The sequence below is a fragment of the Melospiza melodia genome, chromosome 1, assembly GCF_035770615.1.
Source record: "Melospiza melodia melodia isolate bMelMel2 chromosome 1, bMelMel2.pri, whole genome shotgun sequence".
NCBI lineage: Eukaryota > Metazoa > Chordata > Aves > Passeriformes > Passerellidae > Melospiza > Melospiza melodia.
This window is the reverse complement of record NC_086194.1, coordinates 46,480,475-46,503,776: the sequence shown is the minus strand read 5'-3', so window position 1 is coordinate 46,503,776 and position 23,302 is coordinate 46,480,475. Positions and strand designations below refer to the sequence as shown.

The window sequence follows — 23,302 nt, the reverse complement described above, 5'->3', positions numbered from 1 at the left end:
AATCCTTCTTTAATATGAGCAGTGGCATGATCAAAATTTTTGCATATGTCTATTAGAGTCTTATCTTTGTCCCTAAAGATAAAGCCCAAGCCCTTCCCTAACCCAAATGAAAGCAGTTCAAAGAAGATAAAATCATTAACAATATCAGAAATAGCATATTGATAATCTGAGGTGTGTATAGAAAGTCACACAGCAAGAATTCCTGCGTGTTGTCTGTTTAAATACATTTAAATATATTTAAAGTGTGTGTCCCAAGGAGCCAGTAGATGACAGGCACTTTGCTGGGTGCCTATGTGCATGACCACCTTTCAAAAAAACTGACAGTAGTCTGTGATCTGAGCTATTTATGAGACTGACATTTGTGAGAGAGGCAAGGGTTCATCTCATTCCACCTGAACTTCCTGATCTGGCCTGACCCGAGATGAGACCATCACACCTCTCTGCCTGCACAATCTCCTCCAGTCCATTAGTAAACTAGTTTGAAATATAATGGGGAGGAGGTACAGAGCCAAGGAAATCTTTAACTTGATGATGCTCATCAGTAGGAGTAATCTATTCACACAGAAGCAACTCAAGTGGTAGCAATGTGCTATTTTTTAAGCCTGTCCTGTCAGCAAATTATTTAATACTGTAAGGTATTTATACACATAATTTATAATAAATCCCACCGCCAGGGACAGGCATTTGACTTTTTAATAATTTGTGAAGGTCTTGATGATGTGGGACAACTCACATTCTCTGTGTGTGTCTTTCAGTTTAACAGCTTATGGATTTAAAATTACCTTGAATTATTCCTTCCAGCAGAATTCTGGGTTATACCCATGAGACATATTGCCAGGGCTAGCTGGCATGCTGCAGTTCTGCAGGCAAGACCAGAACTGCATGGATACTGCAAAAAAAATCACAGACTCCCTCAAAACTCTACTACAGGCAGCTTTGGCAAACCCTGATGTTTTCCAGTGAAAACTTACATCTCTAGCACCACTAAAACACACCCCAAAGAATGGATGCACTTACAGGAGATGTGTAAACCTCTTGCCATCACCTGCTTTAGCAGACAGAAAAGCAGTGTCCCACTTGCTGACGCTGATAATACAGGTGGCTGGTAATACAGGTCAGCAGCTCCACCTGAGTGCTGCTGCTGGGCTCAGCAGCACTGCAGGACACACTCTGCAGTTCAGGCTCCTGTCCAGAGCCCCCAGGGTTGGAGTTCTCACCCATACCCACAGCTGGAGGCTTTGGCTCAGCCAGTGCCCAATGGGATGCTGGATCAGCACACCCAGAACTGGCAGGGACCAAATTCCTGGTGCTGGAGGAATGAGACTGACAGCAGCTGAGTGAGTCATACTTGTAAAATGATCCTGAAAGGTGCCCTGGAAAAACCCCATTTAAACAGATGAAGGAAGCTGAGTCTCTGGAGTTGCTCAGCTACTTTTTATTGCTGCAGACACTGCTGGCAGCCTCTTTTGCTGGGAGACCTGTCCAAAGTGGTTGAGCTCAAAGTGTACCTTGGCTGGGGCCCAAACCACAGGGTTCATGTTCAGAATGGCACCTCACTGTGCCTTCAGACAACCCAAAGCCCCCCTTGATCCTTCTGCCTCCACAATGGTCACAGACACCTTTTTCCACTGCCCTTTGAGTTTGGTCCCTGCTGCTGGAAAGTATTTTAGAATGGCAACACCTCAGAAAAGTTCACCTGCAGCAGTGGGGTTTGAGCATGAGGGTGAGTGAAAAGAGAGTGGCTGTTTCACCCTGTCACACACATGCAGAGCATGTAGAGGGAAAGCATTATTCCAGGAGGGTCAAACTTGAGTGTTGTCAAGTGTGCACCAAGGGTGGGGACCTGCAGGGCTGATAGGACTGCTTCAAGGCTGCTTTTGGAACTAGGGAGTGTGCTGGGTTGGTTGAGGTGAGCACCAGGGCACAGTGGTAGGATGTCTGAGAATTCTGTTTATTATTACCCTAAAAGCATTGACAGTCTCTAAACCCAGTCCTGATTGTGTGGGAACCCCTCTTCTGTGCAATCAAATTCAAGCTGGTGCCTCATGCACATGAATGCCACTCGGTAGGAAGGGAGCCCTGTGGGGAAGGAGTGTCCCATTTCCAAAACCCAACTTCAGCCCCAATGTTATTTCCTCACAGCTTCAAGTTGGCATGTGAGTCACCAAAAATCCCTCAGCTCACATCCTTCCCAGAAATGCCAGTCAAAACCCAAGCAGCTATTCACCCAAAGTACCAATTTTATAGTTCTGTGTGTGTCTATAATCTATTTACCAGCATTCCTATTTCAGTATGTGCCTGTTAATAAGATTAGTAATTAAAAAGCTTGATAGGAATTGGCAAGCACAGCTCCTCCGCCTTTCCCTCCCCTCCGAGCCGGGCTGGCGTGGAGTGTGAGGCACGGTTGGCAGAGTACCTGAGGGAGTGAAGGCAGGAGGCTCTGCTGCAACCTCTGCCTGCAAGAAAGCAATGGAGAAATCCAGACCCCTATGGGACAATCCCCTGCAGTTTGTTTTCGCCTGCATTTCCTATGCTGTGGGGCTGGGAAATGTGTGGAGGTTTCCATACTTGTGTCAGATGTACGGAGGAGGTAAGTGGGGTTAACATTTTCTTGCTTCCCTTGAGGAACAGTGGGGCAAGCTTGAAGTGCAAAAATGTGTTGTCCATGTTCATGCTCTGTCCCCCCAGCAAGGTCCAGGGCAGAGAGGAGGTCTGGCTTTCTGTTGTTGTGCAATCTGTTTTGTTGTGGCTTTATTTTATGTATTCTTTAGCATTAGGCTTTTACCTGACAGCTGCTGACAGAAGTATAGTGGTGTTGTTTCCTGTAAGTGCAATGAAACAATGGAGAGGTCCATGTTTTCTAAAAATACTGAGGTAGAGTGTGAGATGCAGATCCACATAGTATTCATTTATTATATTTTTGCCCCACTAAATCACTTTGAAGGTGTCAGAAACTGTTTCATGTTCTTGTACATTCACCTATGGGGACTTGGAAAATATTGAGAAGGGGAGATGATTATACTGATTTAACTTAAAGATCAGCTGTATTATTTCAAGTACCTGTCATTAATATCTTATCTTTTATACAAAGCCTTACTTTAGGAGATGATAACTTGACTGCAAATCTGCCTTGAAGTTGGCTGAAATGCCTTAATCAACAGGAGTTTCATAGCTAAAGCCTCCCAGCAACCTTTGGAACTAAGGAATAAATTGATTTGTCTTCCAAAAATAAATAAACCAACCAAAAAGACCTCAAAATCCTCTTTGAAAATTTATCCTCCTCCTGGGTCCAAACTGAAGGAAGATGATATTTGTGGCATATATGAGACACAGTTGTTCTTCCTTAGAAATGAAAAGTCAGTTAATTAGATCAATTAAAGACCATTATTAATAATCTCCTCTAGTATACAGCTACCACAGTTTTGAAGAATCTTTAGAAACAGGCTCTCTATAAGACAACCAAGTTTTTTTACTGCTTCATACTTCATCTGTTGACATGGCTGGGGACCCTTCTCAATCTTGCATTAAGGGACATGATGAGCATCTGCCTTATCTGCTTCTGGTCTCCTTCTGCCTTTTCTTCCTTTCAGAAAGAAACACTGAGATGTTAAACATCTTTTTGCTTTTATGCTTATTTTGTTGGCTTGTAGCTTACTTTGGAATGCACTTGTGGTGGTAGCAGGGGTTCATGCTGCTGTTTGAAAAGCCATCTCAGGGCTGAGACTTGCTATCCTGTGGGATCAGGCAAGAAAAATCCAGATAACATGGTGGGTGAAGTGTCAGTAGAAGATAGATGCTGCAGTGGCTGAAGCTTTCTTAGACAGTTCAGACAGTAGAAATTATCAATGTGCTGTAATTTTGTGTGTATTCCTCTCCACATGCTTTAAGGGTAAAGACTTCATGTCTGACACTGAATCTAGCACAAAACTTAAAATGTGTTTCTGTACACAATCCAACTGCACATGATCAGTTCTCTAGTTCCTATCATGGCAGATATCCTGAAGACAGCAAAACTCTGACTTTTGGGGGGCTTTGTGTCATTCTTTTAACCAACCAGCTGTATTGGGGTGAAAATTCTCTGAAAGGTGGTGAAAAATCTCTGAAATGTAACCAAAACTGGAACATTTGGTTAACCTGAATAGAAGCTTAAATAAGCTCCCCTGCTCATTGTAAGGGCTTTGGACTAGATGATTGTTAAAAGGTGCCTTCCAACTCAAACTATTCTATGATACACCCAAGAATTTTCTAAAAGTGTGTTTTGTAAGAATGCTTTTCCATTATTTTTCATTATATTTTCCATTGTTTTTCTCTTTACCACTTATATTTATGTGGGGAAAGGCAGCTCTTTCAACTGTGAAATTAAAACTCCTCACAGGAGGTTTTGCTTTTCTTAATTGTTTTATCCACTGCCCTCTTAAAGAGGATTCTGTGGCTTTCTAGGGGTTCACAAAACCCACTTATACAGAACATCATTTCAGGAACTTAAAAGCTGGAAATGTCAGGCTCTGGGATTAATTAGGGGGATGCCAGCTTGTTTGGCATCTTCCTTGTAGTAAAGCACGGATCCAGTCCCTGTCCCGCCCAGCAGGGCAATAGAGCCTTATCATGGATGATGCTGAGTATTTGTAACCTGAGTATTTGCACTTTGTAACCTGTCATTCTGTTCATCAGCAGTTTCCCTTCTTCTCCTCCTTCTCGCTTTCCTGCTGGGAGCATGACCTGAGCAGGGCACATTCTCACCTCACAGATGCAGTTCCTCTGTCCCTAAGCGGGCCGGGCCAGGCTCCACCGAGGCTGGGCCGGGTCTGCAGCGGGGCTGGCGCTCAGCCCTGGGTGAGGAAGCCCCCGAGCACCAGGCAGGAGCCTGAGCAGGGCCGAGGGTGCCGCTGGCCAAGCCCAGGGCCTTGAGCAGAGCCAGGGCACACTCTGCACCTTTTCCCAGCTACAGGGATCTGGCCTGGGGCTGGTTTGTGCAGACAGCTGGCACCGGAGGGAGCAACTCCTGGTGTCAGTGAGCGGGGAGTTGAGTAGAGCTGATTCCCACCTGACAAGGAGCTGGTTTATCGGCTGCCCAGAGTCACTTGTGTGAGTCCTTTTGGTTCTCCTCTTTGGGAAGAGCAGCACTAGCAGCAAGGTCTGTGTGCAAACAGGATGCAGAGCAAGGGGCAGGGGCTTAGCACTGGCACCCCCAGCTGTGGGGGGACACTGGGGTGAAGAACAAGCCTGAAGGCATTTCTCCTCCTTGCCAGTTGGCACAGTCAATGCCAAACATGTGGCAGCGCTGCTGGGAGGGCGGAAAACCTTTGCAAGGCCTAGTGCTGATTGCCCTGTGGTAGATGGCAGAGCTGCCTCAGTGGCTGCAGGGCAGCTCGCACCCCACCGGCACAGAGCGGCTGCGGGAGCTCTTAAACCTCCGACGGCTCCCTCGCGGCAGAGGAAGTTATCTAACAGACTAACAAAGGGGTTGTTAATAACAAGGGAGCTGGGAGGTGGGAAATTAATTCCCAGAATAAAACGGATTATTGCTCTGTGTTTATTTCCAGGTCTTTGCCTCAGTCGCTGCATGGAGTTCATTCCTCCACAGCGCTGCACAGAGTCCATTGCGAGGAATGTTAATGCCACAGATTAAATCCTAAATAAGAGATATTTACGTAAATATTTTGGCTTGCTGTAAAAAGGGAAGCAGGGAAACCTTCACAAAAATCCAGCTTTTGACTCAGTCAGCAGCTCTTTCTGAAGTGAGCCCCAGGTTGAATACAAGGATTTTCTTTTTTCTGGCAGAAATTGAAGCCAAAGCACATCCTGATTGCCAGACAAGAAGGTTCTTTTCCTTTCCTTGCTGTCAACCGTCTCACTCCTGCTGTTCCTCTTCCACGGGAGCATCTCTGTGGCTCTCCACGTGCACAGAAGCAGGGATGAGCAGTCCCATGCAGGAGACCCAATGTCTGTGTCCCAGGGTCTGCTCCCAGGCTGGGAGGAAAGGCCCTGGGGGAAAAGCCTTCATTCATTTGCTGGTGCTTGTGGGCTCAGGATAGGAATTTGGGAGCTTTTTAATTTGGTTTTTTGATTGTTTGTTTTTTATTTTTAAGCAAGGCCAGACTTCAACATGTCACTCAAAACTCTCTGCTTGACACAGACTTTGCTGTTACCTTTTCTTTGAGCACTTTGGCTGTGCAGCAGAACACCCTACACTGAAGTAAATCTTTCCCTCGTCCTCTTTGTCTCATTATGGGTTACAAGGTTTGGCAGGTGGCTGGTTACCCTTTAACAGCCCCAGCCCCCAGCATTGCTCAAACCGCCCAGATGCATCTGGGCAGCGCTGCCGCACAGCAGGGCCGACCAACACAGTTTAACAGCAGAAACCCCAGCCCTGCCAAGTCCCTGCGGAAAATTCCCTGTGCCCAGGCAGTCAGTGCCCACCAGCCTCTGAGACTCTGCCTGAAACCTCTGTGAGATGTCCTTCAGGATTAGTACTCCAGGAACCTGGACAGGACCAGGACCCAGAGCCAGCCAGCCTCTGGGGCACTGACAGCATGGCTTGAACACAAATAGGACAAAGTGGTGTTTATCTTGCTGCTGATCTGCTGAAGGCTGACTGTTGGGTTTGTTCTCCCAGGTGGCTTTTTGATCCCATACCTCATCATGCTGATTGCCGAGGGGATGCCGCTTCTGTACTTGGAGCTGGCCGTGGGGCAGCGCATGCGGCAGGGCAGCATTGGCGCCTGGAAAATTATAAGTCCCTACCTCTGTGGTGTTGGTATGTTCTCAGTTCCCATCTTTGTTTTCCAGCATGCAGGGAACCTGGGTGATTTTAGATTGGAGAGCTTTGTCTTTCAGAAAAAACCCAGGCGAGAGCTCAGGTTTTACTGGGTCTCACGAGGCTGAGCAAAGCCAGACACTTCATGGCGTGCATTTATCCTGTCCCTTGTTGGGCACTGGGGCTTGCTGTGTTGGGTCTGGATTCAGAGGTGCGAGTCCCCCTGCCCTCAGGCAGACTGCCAAAATCATGTTGTGGAGGCCAGTGCTAAACCCAGCCCTCAGGGCTGCCTACAGTGGGCTTTGAACCCAAGAGCACCTTCCCAATAAGCTCAACATGAGTGATAAAATGGTGCCTTAATTTCCTACTGTTCCAGTCTGCTATTTACCAATGTCCACTCTTGGCTATATTTTTATATTATTAAATGACCCTGAAAACCCAAGCCATCATCAATTTGCATAAGTCCACTTGTTTTTTTAATGATACATTGAATATCCATTCCCCGTGGCCCAGAGTATCATATCCAGGTCAGGATAGTCCTGGTGGGAGGAGGAGGCAGTGACTGCAGTGGCAGGGACATGCCCTGTGCACGTGGCTGTGCAGGGACAAAGCCTGTCCTGTGTCAGCCATCGCAGTGCTGCTCCTGCATCCCACAGATGTTGTGGAGCCCTGGGCATTTTGGGGTTTTCTGCTGACCAAATGTCTCCCTCCATACCCACAGGAGTTGCCAGTGTTGTCGTCTCCTTCTTCCTCTCCATGTACTACAATGTGATAAATGCCTGGGCCTTCTGGTACCTCTTCCACTCCTTCCAGGTGTGTGGGTTCCCAGCAGCCCAGCTTGGCCCTGCTGTGGCTGTGGAGGGTCACAGTGGCTTTTCCTTGGTGCTGGATGTTGCCTGGCACCATTGTCAACTGGGAATGGGGAGGTGGAGGGGTGTCAAAAGCTTCAGAAACCCAGGGCTTTGCTGTAGGGAAGAGTCAGGCAGTGATGTCCTCCTCCATGGTCCTCCCAGAGCCATTGGCCATTGTTTTCTCCTCACCATGGAATTCAGGTCAAGGCCAAGCTTGTGACACCTTGGTCACACGTGCCTTGGTGCCAGGGTGTCCTGCATCCTGGGATGGGCCTGTCTGATGTCGGGGAGAAGTTTGGGCCCACAGTAGAGGCTTGGATAGTGTCACCTCCAGGGGAGAGGGTTAAAGAGGCTCAGTCCTTGGAGAGAGAATCAGTCTGGTCACCCCCAAGGAAAAAGGACAGAGCTGATCTGTCCTTGGGTAGGGGGTTCAGAAAGGGTCATTCCCAGGGGAGAGGATTAGAAAGCATCAGTCCTTGGGCAAGGGAGATTGTCAAAAAAGATCATCCCCAGGGGAGAGGGTCATCCCCAGCCCCGGCAGCCCCTGCAGAGAGAAGCAAGCCCGGGCAGAAAGCCGTCCTTGCCATCATCATCCTCCCTGTTTCCCTCTGGCACCTCGGCTCTCCCTGCCATGCCCTCACTCCATGCCCTTCCTGCCAGGACCCCCTGCCATGGGCCATCTGCCCCCTCAACAGCAACCGCACGGGCTACGAGGAGGAGTGTGAGAAGACTTCATCCACGCAGTACTTCTGGTACCGGCAGACCCTGAACATCTCCCCGTCGCTGGAGGCCAGCGGCAGCGTGCAGTGGGAGCAGGCGCTGTGCCTGACGCTGGCCTGGCTCGTGGTTTACCTCTGCATCCTCCGTGGCACCGCCTCCACCGGCAAGGTGAGAGAGAGTGGGCACAGCCCTGCCCGGGCACAGCCCTGCCGAGCCCTGGGCACAGCCCTGCCCAACCCGGGCACAGCCCTGCCGAGCCCTGGGCACAGCCCTGCCGAGCCTGGCACAGCCCTGCTGAGCCCCGGGCACAGCCCTGCCCAACCCGGGCACAGCCCTGCCGAGCCCGGCACAGCCCTCCTGAACCCGGGCACAGCCCTGCCCAACCCGGGCACAGCCCTACCAAACCCGGGCACAGCCCTGCCCAACCCGGGCACAGGCCTGCCAAGCCCCGGGCACAGGCCTGCCCTGCCGAGCCCCGCCGAGCCTGGCACAGCCCTGCCCAACCCGGGCACAGGCCTGCCGAACCCTGCCGAGCCTGGCACAGCCCTGCCGAGCCCTGCCGAACCCGGGCACAGCCCTGCCGAACCCTGCCGAGCCTGGCACAGCCCTGCCGAGCGCTGATGGGCAGTGGGGAAGGGCTGCTGCTCCTTGGGGTCACGGTATCTCCCCTGCAGCACCGAGCTCTGCTGCCCTGCCAAGGTGCAGCTGAAGCAGGATCCATCAAAACGCTGAGTGATGCTGAAAAAATAACCCAGGGAAGTTCTTTAAGCACAGCCAGCTCTCTCTCATGGCCAGTTGGCAGGCTGCTGGCCATGAGGAAAGCTGCCTGCCCCAGCAGAGCCGTGTCAGGAGACGTCTATTCCTTGGTCTTTGCAAGGAAAACAAGACATCTACAGGGCATTTTTTACTTGCTTTTTATTCACAGCAGAAGTTATGAGGAAGTGGGGAGAAAAACCCCAATGTCCTGGCTGAGCCTGCACTAAGCAGCAAGCTGAGGGCTGTAATCCCCAAATCGTCTTAGCCAAATACAGAAAGCCAAGAGCCTGTAAACTAGGAATAACCTCTTAAACTTGCTGCAACTGATTCAATTAAATTTTGATTCAATTTGATTAAATTCAAGTTTGATTTTGACCTTTTATGAACTTTGCTTGCCTTCCTTGTAGAGCAAACATTGATGATGATGATGATGATGATGACCTTTGCCTAATGAGTTTTTGATAGATGGTTGTGAACTGGTGTTATGCCACCAAATTATGTGGAACTGAGTTTGCGAATGCGGCAAATATTTTAGATTTTTGTTTGATTTCCAGTCTAAGAGAACACACTTGGAATAGTAGCACAGGTCTTCAGGATTATGAAAAACTTATTTCCCTAAAATGTAAATCTAAAGTTAGATTTGTCTGATAATATTTCTTAAAAATTAATACAGGATAACAATCACATTAATGTGAAGTGAGACTGACATAACAGATTAGCTTTGTCTTACATATTCTTTAGACCAAGGTCTTTACCCTCTTTCCCCAGGTGGTCTATGTGACAGCCTCTTTGCCATACTGTGTTCTCATCATATACCTCATCAGAGGATTAACACTTCATGGAGCTGTGAATGGGCTCGTCTACATGTTCACACCAAAGGTACAGAAAAACTGTATTGAATTCTTCAGGAAACATTATCAGTTACTGGGCATGTAAGTTTTTAAAAGGTCTTGGTCCTCTTTTTGTTAATACTGAATTTTTGCTGCAGTAACATAGGTCTGGCAGCTGGGAACCTCAGCTGGGAATGGCTGGAGGCTGCCATGGTGCCCATAAGCTGCTTGCTTTTTCCTGCAGAAAAAGACCTTCCCATTGGGTTAACCTACTGCTTTCAGCCAGAGCAGTAACCCTGCCCAAAACCACCCCTGGCCTGTAATGAGTCCACAAAGGGCCCCATCCCTGCAGGCTGGAAGGGGCAGTGCTGGGCACTCGGTGGAGCTTCATGGCCTTGCTCTCTCATCTGCCTTTGCAGCTGGAGCAGCTGTTGAACCCCAAGGCCTGGATCAGCGCTGCCACACAGATCTTCTTCTCGCTGGGCCTTGGCTTTGGCAGCCTCATCGCCTTTGCCAGCTACAATGAGCCCTCCAACAACTGCCAGAGACACGCCATCATCGTGTCCCTCATCAACAGCACCACCTCCATATTCGCCAGCATCGTCACCTTCTCCATCTATGGCTTCAAGGCCACCTTTAACTACGAGAGCTGCATCAACAAGTAAGAGCCCTCTGTTGCACTGGTTTTCGCTGCATGCTGTTCTGGGGCAGCTGAGGAGGGAGGTAAATAAACAACAGCACGCAGCTCTGCCAGCACTGCCCCAAGAGCAGAGCTGATACTGCTCTAATAAAGCTAAAGGAGCTATTCAAAGCGATGAAGCCTGAGAGGAAAGGTCAGAGCACTTTGCCTTTTGACACCTGGGCGCTGCTTCCAGGCACAGGCCTGGTCAAGAGGGGGAATTTGTCTGGGCAAGCCACAGAGGCACTTTCTCCTGTGTTCTTGTCCTGGTTCATACTCCAGGGAGTGTGGGCGAGCTGATTAATAAATGCAATGATGCTCAGATCCCCCTTTTTAGGGCTAAGCCTTTAAGTTCTACGAGTTCATCCTCCTTGGAACTGATGCTCTGCAAGTGGCCAGCAGCCTGCAGGATTGTGTCCTGTAGCTGCAAGCTTGCGTGCAGTCCCTGGCACAGGGCCCACACCAGTTACACATTTACTCATATTTTTAGAGCTTTCAATCCATCTGTTGATCAGAGGAAACCAAGCTGCTAGTCCTTGCTTGTTGACCAAAGACTTTAAAGTTGGTGGGGTGTGGACGTGAGACTGCAGGGCAAAGGGGAAGAGACACCAGGCAGCGCTGGCCAGCACCCAAGATACCTGCCTGGGAGCAGCAGTGTGGGCACAGGAGCTGCTCCCTGCAAGGCACAAATGAGCACAAGGTTGCTGGTGCCCTGGCACTGTGCTGGAAATGCTGCTCTCAGCCAGGGACACTGAAGCCCTGGGACCAGCAAAGCATTCCCCCGGGGCTGATGGAGAAAAGAGATGAGGAGCCCTGAGCCTGAAAGCCATTAAATTCCTGTAATCCTTCCCAGGGTGATCCTGCTGCTGCTGAATGCTTTTGACCTGGAGGAAGGCTCTTTAACAGCAGACAACCTCAATGAGATGAAAGATTACCTCATGGCCACCTACCCACAGGAATATGCCCAATTAGCACCACAGATCAAAAACTGCAGCTTGGAAGCTGAGCTAGACACGGTGAGTTGTGGCTTTGTGGTGTCTCCTTTGCTCCCATTGAGACCAGGAGCTGCCTGGCCAGGGCTGGGGATCATTTCTACACCTCAGGATGGGGCAGGGGCTCACTTGGGTCATTAGCATCCAGTGTCCATGCAGTTGGGATAAACCAGTGAAGACCTCAGCTGCCTTTGCTGTGCAAAGCCACACCTGAGGTTACACTGCCATGACACAGAGTCACACTCTTGTGTGTCCTTTATTGAGCTGAGGAGCTGCCTGCAACTCAGTTTTCTCCCCTTGTCTCCATCAGGCTGTCCAGGGGACGGGACTGGCATTTATTGTCTATTCAGAGGCCATCAAAAACATGGAGGTGCCCCAGCTGTACTCTGTGCTCTACTTCTTCATGCTGCTGATGCTGGGCATTGGCAGCATGCTGGGGAACACGGCTGCCATCCTCACACCGCTGACCGACAGCAGGGCCATCGCCTCCCGCTTCCCCAAGGAGGTGATCTCGGGTGAGCACCTGCCAGGCTGCTCACGGGCCACACGGGGAGCACCTGTATGCATGTGTGTGAGAGTGTGTGTGTGTGTGCGTGTGCGTGCATGTGTGTGCGTGTGTGTGCGTGTGTGTGCGTGTGTGTGTGCGCGCGAGTGTGTGTGTGCGTGTGTGTGCGTGTGTGTTTGTGTGTGTGTGTGTGCGTGTGTGTTTTTTGTGTGTGTGTGTGTGTGCGTGTGTGTGCGTGTGTGTGTGTGTGTGTGCGCGTGAGTGTGTTTGTGTGCGCGTGTGTGTGTTTGTGTGTGCGTGTGTGTGCGTGTGTGTTTGTGTGTGTGTGTGTGTTTGTGTGTGCGCGTGTGTGTGTGTGTGTGTGCGTGTGTGTGTGTGTGTGAGTGTGTGTGTGCGCGTGAGTGTGTTTGTGTGCGCGTGTGTGTGTTTGTGTGTGCGCGTGTGTGCGTGTGAGTGTGTGTGTGTTTTTGTGTGTGCGTGTGTGTGTGTGTTTTTGTGTGTGCGTTTGTGTGTGTTTGTGTGCGTGTGCGAGTGTGTGTTTGTGTGTGCGTGTGTGTGTGTGTGCGTGTGTGTGTGTGTGCGTGTGTGTGCGTGTGTGTGTGTGTGCGTGTGTGTGTGTGTGCGTGTGCGTGTGTGTGTTTGTGTGTGCGTGTGTGTGTGTGTGCACAAGCTGTGGTGTCCACTGCCATTGAGTGAAGTGCCACTCCACTCTCTGACCTCGGGTGGAGCAGGGAATAGCAAATAAGCTGCTGGAAGGGTTTGCCTGCCCTTGTGATATCCGGCCATCCTGTGCAGGCCTTTCCCTTGGCAGCTCCCAAAGCACCAGGGCAGTCGTGGCTGTGTATTTCCAGGCTTCCCAGCACACCCCAGCTCCTTCAGACTCGTGTCTCCTGACTGGTGAAGCTCAAAGGGAGGGTACAAATGGCAGCATAGTTGCAGTAAGCTGTTCAGTCACATTGACAGTATCCCAACTATGAACCACCTGTCATTGGTCAAAAGAAATATGTGCTCCTGTCTGGGCATGGAAATCAGTTTTAAAAAACTTGTTTTAGTTGGATGCCCAGCAGCAACAGAAGATGCTGCATGCATGTGTGACAAGGCTGTAGCTGAGACTTGGTTGTCTTGGCCATGTCTGGGATGATGTGCTGTGACTGTGCAGGTCTAAAGAGCAGCAGTTTAATGACAGTCATGCATGCTAAGGGGCAGATCTTTTCCACAGGGAAAAGAAAATCCTTCTCCTCAGAGAGCTGCTCCGCAGAAATCCCACCAGCTTGTAAGTCACAAGAAGTGTGACATTTTCCCTACACAAACTTCCAGGTGTAATGGCAGGATCCCTGTTTTATCCACACAGGTGTTGTGTGTTTCGTGAATTGTATAATTGGCCTGATCTTCACCATGGAGGCTGGAAATTACTGGTTTGACATCTTCAACGACTACGCAGCCACCCTGTCGCTGCTGCTCATCGTGCTGGTGGAAACCATCGCTGTGTGTTACATCTATGGCATAAGGAGGTACAGCCGGAGCCCTGCTTCCTTCATAGTCTGACAGCTGGGGAGCAGCCATGGGCCAGGAATAAAAATACTGCCTTGGGATAAATATTTCTCCTGTGCTATAGGATCAGCAAGGGGATGGGGGTGTCCCCTGCCCTGCAGACCCCTTCTGGGGCCTTGGCTCAGGGTTCTGAGAGGCCAGGCTGGGCTGACACCATCTCTGCTGGCAGGGCAGTGCTAAGGAATTATATACACAGCTCCCTGCTCTTGTCTTTGGTCTTAGGAGCAACTTCTACCAAAATTCTGCTCCTCCCATGACAGGAATTCAACACCAGCACAAGAGTGCCAGTAAGTCTGGTTTCAAAGGTGGTCACCTCGCCCATTGTTTGTCTCCCAAGTCAATCCTGTGGGTAAAAGGAAGCTCTGGAATCAGAAGTTTTGAACAGCAGAGGCATTTGAAAATAGCTGAAAGGAAAGGCTCCAGCATTTGCTTTGTTAGTCTGCCAGCACAGAGGGCGTCCAGGCACATATGTGGGTATTTCCTCCCTGATGAGTTCAAAGCCTTTGAGTCAGATCCAGGTGTCGTGTGAGATGACACATGTACCATTCCCTGTGTCAGTGTTCCTCAAAGACAGTCAGGTAACAGCACTGGGAACACTCAGCTACACAAACCCGGCTGTTTTCTCCACAGCACTACAGCATCATTCCTTCTCTCTGTCAGCTGACACCAGTAACAGCCCAAGTTTATGCTTCAGACAGAAATCTCTTGCTGTACCTATTTCTAGCTATGCTCTGCAAGTTAGGATTCTCTTGGAAGCCTCACTGTCTTTGTTGACTTCCCCCTCACTGTGATTCTGGTGAGCCAGCTTTTCAGATAATTCTCTGCTCATTTGTGTTCAGCTGTACACCCTCTCTCATCTGGCATCCTCAGTTCTGTAGATGGCTTTTGAAGTAACTCAGAACAAGGTATTCATCAAGTATCTGTAGCCAGTCTCAAAAATACATGTTCAGTTTCCTTCACAAAAATATTTGGTTTTCTTTTGAACAGATTTGAGAAAGATCTTTACACCATGATTGGACGCAAGCCAAACTGGTATTGGAAAATTATGTGGGCTTTTGTTAGTCCACTGCTTATTATAAGCCTATTTATTTTTTACATCACCGACTACATCCTCACAGGAACATTGCAATACCAAGCATGGGATGCCACACAGGTAGGAATTTTGGGTCTGCACTTTTTTTCTGTTTTAGAGCTTCCTTACTTCCTGCAAGGATACAAGCTTCTAACTACACTCTTCCACAAAATGGCGTTCTGAAAGTGAGTAGCTGGAGTCAGGGCCATCCCTTAATTTTGTGGAAAGGAAAACCAGAGAATACTTGACTTAGTGACGATGCAATGATTCTGCAAAATCAACTAATTTCCCTCTATGATTCTTAATCAATCCTTAAATTTCATTCATGTTGAAGACCCAAATATCATCTTTAAAAATACACTTAAAACCCCCTACTTTTAAAGTGTATTTACTTTGAACAAAATTAGTGGTACTTAAAGAGAGCTGACCTGCTGCCAGAATAGTTTTCATAATTTCCATATACATTTTTCTTCATGGCCAGGACACTTTCTTAAGAATACTGGACTGTACATTTATCACAGAGCAATTACTAATGGATAAGCAATCACTGGTTTCATAACATTTTGTGGAAATGTTTCCATCGTGCAGGAACAAAGAACAAAATTGTTTTCATGTCATGGCCAATTTAGGACTCACAGCAGGCCTGGCCTGTTGACTGGGTGTCAGCATGAGCCTGCAAGGCTCCAGGAGAGGAACAGAGCCCTGGCAGAGGTCAGGGCCCAGCCACCTCATTAAGAAACACAAATCAAGCCAAAATCTGCTCTTTACCAAAGCTTGCAGAAGTTTCCCCCGGTCCTGCTGTCAGCAGCTCTGTTCCTGTCAGTTTTCAGTGTGTGTGGTTGACAGAGAACACCGAGGGCAGCTGTGGGCTGCCAGAGACTGCAAATGCTTCTCAGAGGTTCTGCTTAGGACACAGCTCTGCTCCTGGCCCGACTCTGGGATAGATCCCACAGATCCAACTCTGCTTTTCTCCCTTGCAGGGGCAGCTGGTGACCAAGGACTACCCAGGCTATGCCCTGGCGGTGATCGGGCTGCTGGTGGCATCATCCACCATGTGCATCCCCGTGGGAGCACTAGTGACTTTTGTAAGGAAGAGACTGAAGAGGGAACGAGTCGCAACTGTTGCATGAGAGGTGACAGCTGGATTTGGGAAGACCTTAACCCCGTCACCAGTGACTGGGCACTTCTGGAAGACAGCAGCAACCATTATTTGTAGCAGCTACTTATAGAGTTGAGAATGGTGGGTGCTATATTGACCAAAAAGTGCTCTTGGGGAGGTTCCACAATGGCTTGGGGAAAAAAAGCTCTTCTGTAACAAGATGAAGCTTTAAAGTGGCCTCTGTAAGAGGTGAGGAGAAGAGCAGCTCACAAAATGCCAGCTAGCACAAATTAACCAGCACTTCAGCCCATTACACAACATTAGGTGATTCTTTTCCACTCTTGTAGCACTGCCTGTGTGGAAACATGAACAACCAAGCAAGCATGTTCCTGCACCAATTTACCAGCAAATGCCCCCAAACCATTCAAGACACTTAAGCATACTCATTGTTTGAAATGACATCTGTATTTCATAAACAGGTGAAACTGCTTAAGTCTGGCAATGAGATGTGACAACTGCTTTCCTACATGGGAATAATCAGCAGGATGGCACTGGGAGATAAATGTGGCCAATGTGGCTTCTTTCACACTTGTGTCCAGCAAAGCAGTGAATATATATATTTGCATATATCTATATATATGCACACATATGTGTGAGCTGCACAAGTTCTCCCACCTCCAGAAGTTTCCAACTCCAGCATGCAACTGTGTGCTGTGCTGTACTTTGTATTTCCTAGGGATGTATTTTAAGTACACTGGAACATATATGTGATAAAGCTGCTTTACGAGCCCCACCCAAACAACAGCATGCCATATAATTAGCTTTGACAAAGTTCATATCCAGGTATTCTTTAATCATCAGATGTAACAATCCAGCAGTTCCATGGACCTGGTTAATTTCCCTGTGCAAATGTTTTATAAAGAAAGCAACATTGTTTAAATTGCAAGCTTCATGTAATAGAAAACATTAAAATTATATCTACGAACTTTAGAAAAGGTTGCTCTGAAGAACAGTATTAGAGACACACTCACGGGACAGGGGTTCTTAATACAGCATCTTAGCTATGGAACCATTAGAGGATGGCAAGTGCCTTAGAAAAGAGGGATTCATTTCAAACACTGTGAAAGCACAACACAAGTCTCTGGTTCTGGGGCAAACAGCAAGAGGAAATGTACAGCCCCCAGGGGTAGGCAAAATCTCGACAGTGACAAGCAAGATGTGTGCAGTCTGCGACAGCCCTAGAAACAGGACACACCTGCCTCCCTCCCCAGGCTTTGCTAACAAAGGAAAGACACCTTTTCACATTTCCGTTTATTAAAAATGGATACCATAAACAAGACCTGTACAAAATAAACCTGAAATTGCCTAGAATATGGTAATTGCCCAGAAATTGCCCAAAATATGATGAGAAGTTATCGTCTTGGGCCTCCTCTTCCTCTTCCACGACCTCGGCCTCTGCCACGGCCTCTTCCACGGCCTCTTCCAGCAACTTGGCAGGCAAAAGAAAAAGAGAACATAAAGTGAGACCGAGGAATACTTTCTTTTTGACTAAAACATTCTGTACTGAGCATAACCACCACACTGCTTCCCTGTGATAAGACATTACATTAGGTATTAAGTCTGGTAATGCTCAGTAAGTTTCAGGTAATATTTTCATCTTTTGTGTTAGTTCTTCCAGTATACACCTTCCACAGACTACTGTCTGTCCTTGGATTCACTGCAGAAAACAAGGACATGAAATAGTTGGCTGCTCTCAAATGACTGGGTAATCTGACAGGAAACCAGGATTCATTCTTTTTCTATATGTATATACAGTCTAGTTTTTTAAGAGAGAAATGCAAATTTTGACAAACTGTGAGATTCCCAAACTCATCCTGTCTCAGGCACCATGTGGAAGCTCAGCACTTTGAAAGGATCCCAGCATCCACCAGCTCCTACTGGTCTCAGTGATGCCTCTGCCAATTCCAGGTGTGATTCTAAGGCAAAGGTCTTGACTGTGTGCTCCCAGTTTTAATTACTGCTATTTAATTGTAAAGGGAAGACAGAATCATAGGACAGTGCAGGCCACAAGCCATTCCTGAATGTCATAAGATCCCTAAGGTGATAACACGCCTTTGCATCTCTGTCTCCCAAAGAAATGTGACCCACCAGGCTGCAAGGACACTCTGCAAACTTTAGATTATTGGTTAATTTAAAATGTGCTTCTGAGTGCAGGGCTCACAAAGATACTGAAAACTCTGCAGCAGCAGTGGCTCTCTAAGAGACTCCCACTGGCACCCACACTCAAGGAGCAGGCTGTGACAATTATTCTGGGATGCAGGTTAGAAATTCAGAAGAGACAGAAGGAGCAGAGACACAGGACAGATTTGACTTAAGCAAGGTGTCATTATATTGCTGGTACACACTGGCCCTGTAGAATCCACGGAAGCATCAGCCCCAGCTGGAGGATGACAGCAAGCAGGCAGCTGTGCTCACCGAGTGCCAGCACGCTTGGACACAAGGGACACGTGGCACACACAGCCCAGCCAGTATCCTGCCCTTTCCTCACCACTTGCTAGGGAACAGAAGCAAGGGCTTTACACTGCTGAAGGCCAAGGGCATTCATGGATTAAGGCAAAGCACAGCACAGCTTTGGTCTGAGAGCGTTTCCATGCACTGGGGATGCAGGGAGCATCAACTGAGGTAACTGGAGCTATCAGGGCTGCTTCCCAAAGCTGACACCAAGTAGGGATGTTCCCATTCACATCACAATGTGAGGTTCAGGAAAAAGCAATCCAACCACACTCATTTCTCTGTGTGGTCAGATTGTTTTAATGAACTTGAGAGGAGCAAAGCCCCTCTGGGAGCTTTATCCTTATTCCCCACCAAGGCAGCAGCTGCAGTGCTCACAGGGTGCTGCACAGCTGAGGTTCTTCACCAATGCAGAACTCCCTGCACGCCCACATACTTCAACACTAATTACAGGAGAAATGGTACAACATGATTCTAGAGCACAATTAGCTTTCACTTACAGCTTACTGTTTTTAAAACACACAGATTAACTGGTGGGCAAAATACATACTGCTGCTGATTTCCTGGGGTTTACTGGAGACTCATCTTTGGTAGTGTGGATTAAACTTGAGTTACAGTCTATACTGTTAGGCTTCCAAAGAGAAAGATTTTTATTCAGCAGCACTTTGAAAAAAAAGTTCCAGGAAGAGCAGAAGAGCTGTGACTGGAACACTACTGGGAGACAAAGCTGGAGATGCACTCACGGGAATACAGCCTTGATTCCCTCAGGTTCTCAAGTCTATCAAATTCACAGATACCAAATTTCAGTGAACCATGCAACACCATCTGAGATGTGGTCCTGCACTTATTGTCTGTGTGAAGCTCCCCATACAAACTGAGGAAACACGGACACCTGGAGAAGAGGAAGTAAATCTCTTTGGGTGCCAACTGTAAGACTCAGATAGATTAAGACTTACTCAAGCTGATAAACATTTACATGTTGAAAAACAGAAAAGCCATAACACAACTTCATGTGCATGAAGCTCTGCAGATGCCAAGGAGGTGGGCAAGGCAGACTGAGCCAGTGCCATGTCCAACCCTCAGGGATGAAGGAATTCAGTGCCAAATGCAGACACTGACAGACTCCAATCAGACACCTTCAGACACACAGCACTAAAATGCACACAAGGGCAGAACAAACACAGACCAGGAAAGCACAAACTCACCTGCTTCTCTTTTCTTGGATTTGACTTTTGGCTCAACATCCACTAGCAAAGTATCCAGAGGCAAACTGTCAGGCAGAATGAAGTAGCGGATGTTGTTTCCCCGGATACTCAGGGTCTCCAGCTGTACGGGCTCTCTGTTTTTCAGAGTCATTTTCACTGCTTTCAGGTGTGTGTTCATACTCACATCCACTCCTGAAACAACACAAGCCTCATGTCAGGGACAAGGTCTCTTGCTGCCTGTTTTTAAGTGCACACATGAAATGAGATTTATCCTGTTCATCAACACCTGCTTCTACCACTCATGAATTACTTCAGCCTGTCACAGAATGGAACTACATCTCTTTTCTCTCTTGAATTATCCAGTTACCATGAGAGGCCTTTAGCTCCTCGTGGTTAGAGATCTTTATCCAGGTCCAGGCAATAGCTGCTTTGTAAATGGTTAAAGCAACTCCTCTGAACAACAAATAAACTACTGCTTGTTACAGAAGGCTAACACTAATCTTTAGTCCTTTAAAAAGAAGAAAAACAACCCTTGGAGAAGAAAAAATAACCTGGGTAAATTCCCTTTTCTGTAAATCTTAGGAAAATCCAGCCACAAAAGCAACATTTACCTCCTGATAAAATACAATCAACACCAGAGTGAATTCTCTGTGGAAGTACAGAAAATACCCCACTGCAAGAACAACCACTGTGGTTACAAACTCTGAAAACAGCCAGTACACAGGAATTGTATGGAATCAATACTGTGTACACTATGCTGTGTTATGCACAATTCCAAACTGGAAAAAACATCTCAGCTGGATGCATGTACTGCGTAACAGCTGTGAGGAGCAACTAAAAAAACCCAGAAGTTTTTATTTTGCATAGAGCTTAGGTGGGATCTGATCTCCAGCTATGAAGATCAAAATGACAGTGGTTTTATTTTTCTGTCTGTCCCCCTCCCTCTGGATTTTACACAGTTCCACCTGACCCAGTCTCTTGGCTGCTGTGAGGGGCATTACACAAAACCTGTCCCCTCATCCCTGCCCCTGCCCTGGGAGGAACAGGACATTGTGCAATGTTTTTGCAGATTCTTACCAGAAAATGAGAGAGGCTTTGCTCAACAATTAAGCGTGAAAGAGCAGCGAGGTCAGGAGCCCAGCAGTGTTTGCTTCCCATCTGCTGGGTTCAGCAGAGCGTGCTGCGATCGGGCACCGAGGTGGCTCCCTCAGCTCTTAATCAAAGCTGATGGACCTGGCTGCAAAATAATGCCAGTTTTGAACTCTGCCAAATCCCCACGGATTGCTGCTGGCCAAAACAGCACCTCAACAATCCTCTGGAATAAAACTCAAACTTAACAAGAGTTGTAACCTTTTTATTTTTTTTTCCAAGAGTGCTGGGGCAGAAGAGCTTCTAAAAGCCACATGGGGGTGAGTTCAGTGAGGGAGATGCAGCAGCTTCCTCAGCTCAGCCCTGAGGGTTTGCCTCGTTAAACACACCGTGCTGCTCTAAACACATCTACCTGCTCTAAGTACAGCTCACGGGAACTCTCAGAGCAACGTCCCTCACTGAGGTTATTAGAGAAAACAAAATGGCTTGCACATGTTTTAATACCTGAGAACCACTTAATGAACCCTGCAGAATTCCCTGCAACGTCCAGCTCAGTGATATAAAGAAGCACCTGGTAATCAGGAACCCCCAGGAACGCGCAGGACAGAGCTCTGGCAGCAGGGAGGGAACAGATTCTCTCGGCCAGGATTCCTCTTTGCCCTGTATCCCACACCCAGCTCTGCCGCTCTCCAACCCGCCTCTCACACAATCAAACGTATGCAAATATGCACTTCCATCTAGACTTGCCTTAACAAAATCGTGCTCAACAGGAATAATTATTTTTTAGTCTGCATGCAAAATTTAATCGATTTAAGCCCACATCAGCTGGAAAAGGTTGCCCAGAGAAGCTGTGGATACCCCATCCCTGGCAGTGTTCCAGGCCAGGCTGGATGGGCCTTTGAGCAACCTGGTCTACTGGAGGCAGAGGGTTAGAACAGGATAATCTTTAATGTCCCTTCCAAGCCAAACCATTCTGTGACTCTGTGACCGTGCTACTAAAATGACAAGAGACTACCGAGCAAGGTTTGGAAGAGTTTGCTTCCCTCCTGCCTCCGAGCCTGTCTGCAGGCAAAGCTGCAGCGGAGCACAGAGGCTCCCAGCGCTACAGCGGATTTACAGCTCCCAGCAGAACCTCTAGAACAAATCTCTGAGCACGGATGGACTCACCCACTGCTGCACATCAAAGACAATCCGTGACCCACTGAAATTCCCAAGTACTTTCGTGGTTCCCTATGGAGAGCCGGCTGGTCACAGCTCCCGGCTGTTCCCAGCAACCCCCGACCATTTCCAGACACTTTTGCAACACAAACACGCCTCGCACTTGCACATAAAGCTATGAATTGAATTACAAAGCCCATCTCCTGCATTTCCCTGTGCCGGTCCCCGCAAGAGGGAGCACAGGACAAAAAACTCATTCAAGCCGCGAATGCCAATTGTCCGCCGAAAAGCAACCGGGAGTATTTTGCTGCATCCTCCCATCCTTCCGTACCTGTGATCGTTCCATGCACCTGCGTCCCATTCTTCAGCTCAATGGTCACAGTCTCATGGCTCAGCTTCATTAGAAACCTGGGAATTAAAAAAAGAATTTAAGAAAACCCCATCCCGTTCACTTGCACACAAAGCGGTACGCGTCGGACAGGCAGCACCCAGCAGCGCCGCATCCCGAGCTGCCCCGGACGGCGCTCACGGATCCTGCCGGGGATGTTCAGTGGCACACTCCACTCCACGTCCTGCCCAGCCACCGGCGCTGGGACGCTTCAGTGACACACAGCCGGACCCAGCATCCACTTCCAGGCCAAACGGCCATTATTGTACGGAGAAGGAACCATTTTAAAAATCGTTACAATCGCGGGAAGGCAACGCCAACCCGCTCCGGGGGATTTCCCTCCAAAAAGTAGGCCGGGGGCTTTGCTGAGCGACCCGCGCAGGCCCCGGCTCACAGCGGGGTCCCCGCCCGGCCCGGGCCGGCCCATCCCGGGCCGCTCCCGCTCCCCCCCGCGGTCAGGGGAGAGCGCGGGGCGGCCCTGAGGGCGCGGGCTCGCTCGGCGCGGGCAATCCGCCTCCATCCATCCCCATCCGCGCCCACCCGCTCACCTGACGAGCTTCATGGCGGCGGGCGGGCGTCCCCGAGCGCGGAGCGGCGGCGGGCGGGGAGCCCCGGGCGAGCGGAGCCCCTGGCACGGCGGGGCGGAGGCGCCTCTCGGTCAGGCCGCGCCGGGCCGCGCGCGCCAGGACTGTGCCGGACAGCGCCCCCCAGCGGGCGGGCGGACCCGCGGCGAGCGCCGGCAGCGCCCGGAGCCGCCCGTGGGGGAGAGGGCGGGGAAAAAGGGAGAGCATGGAAAAGAGGGATGGGGGAAAAAGGAGATGGGAATAGAAGTGTGGGGACTTGGTCTATGAAAGCCTGGCTGTTCGTAAGGTTTTACATCTACCAGCTCGCCTTCCTTAATTAAAAATAAATGTTAGAAAAGAAAAAAAACCAAACAAACCTACTTTGTTTTAAACCTGCTTTGAGCTTTAAAAATAGGAAAAAACTCAAGGCCTAGAAGCTGTAAAGCACTAATTTATTGTGAAAAAAGTTACAGCTTGAGGATCCAGAACTTTAATAGCAAGAATTTTCTGTGTTCATGTCAGTCTCTTTACCTAGCAAAGGTAAAAGGGAAAGGAGGAAGACACCTTGAATTTTCA

At 48.8% G+C, this 23,302-nt stretch overlaps 2 protein-coding genes across 3 annotated transcripts; one reads left to right on the top strand and one right to left on the bottom strand.

Moving 5' to 3' along the window:
- The first annotated feature begins 2,351 nt into the window (after positions 1 to 2,351).
- On the top strand, positions 2,352 to 16,807 carry SLC6A20 (solute carrier family 6 member 20). The gene is made up of 11 exons (XM_063156650.1): positions 2,352 to 2,590; positions 6,617 to 6,757; positions 7,479 to 7,570; positions 8,269 to 8,496; positions 9,853 to 9,963; positions 10,334 to 10,575; positions 11,447 to 11,609; positions 11,896 to 12,100; positions 13,442 to 13,601; positions 14,629 to 14,794; positions 15,694 to 16,807. Exons 1-11 carry the CDS (start codon positions 2,470 to 2,472, stop codon positions 15,841 to 15,843), a joined length of 1,779 nt encoding a protein of 592 aa, XP_063012720.1. The 5' UTR covers positions 2,352 to 2,469; the 3' UTR covers positions 15,844 to 16,807.
- A 301-nt stretch (positions 16,808 to 17,108) lies between these two features.
- On the bottom strand, positions 17,109 to 22,803 carry SNRPD1 (small nuclear ribonucleoprotein D1 polypeptide). 2 transcript variants are annotated; one of them, XM_063156661.1, is made up of 4 exons: positions 22,712 to 22,803; positions 22,107 to 22,183; positions 19,529 to 19,720; positions 17,109 to 17,301 (listed from the first exon to the last, which is right to left on the bottom strand). In XM_063156661.1, exons 1-4 carry the CDS (start codon positions 22,723 to 22,725, stop codon positions 17,225 to 17,227), a joined length of 360 nt encoding a protein of 119 aa, XP_063012731.1. In that variant the 5' UTR covers positions 22,726 to 22,803; the 3' UTR covers positions 17,109 to 17,224. The 2 variants fall into 2 exon arrangements, with proteins under 2 accessions (XP_063012731.1, XP_063012741.1); XM_063156671.1 differs by lacking the exon at positions 22,712 to 22,803 and adding an exon at positions 22,305 to 22,326.
- Positions 22,804 to 23,302: the final 499 nt, after the last annotated feature.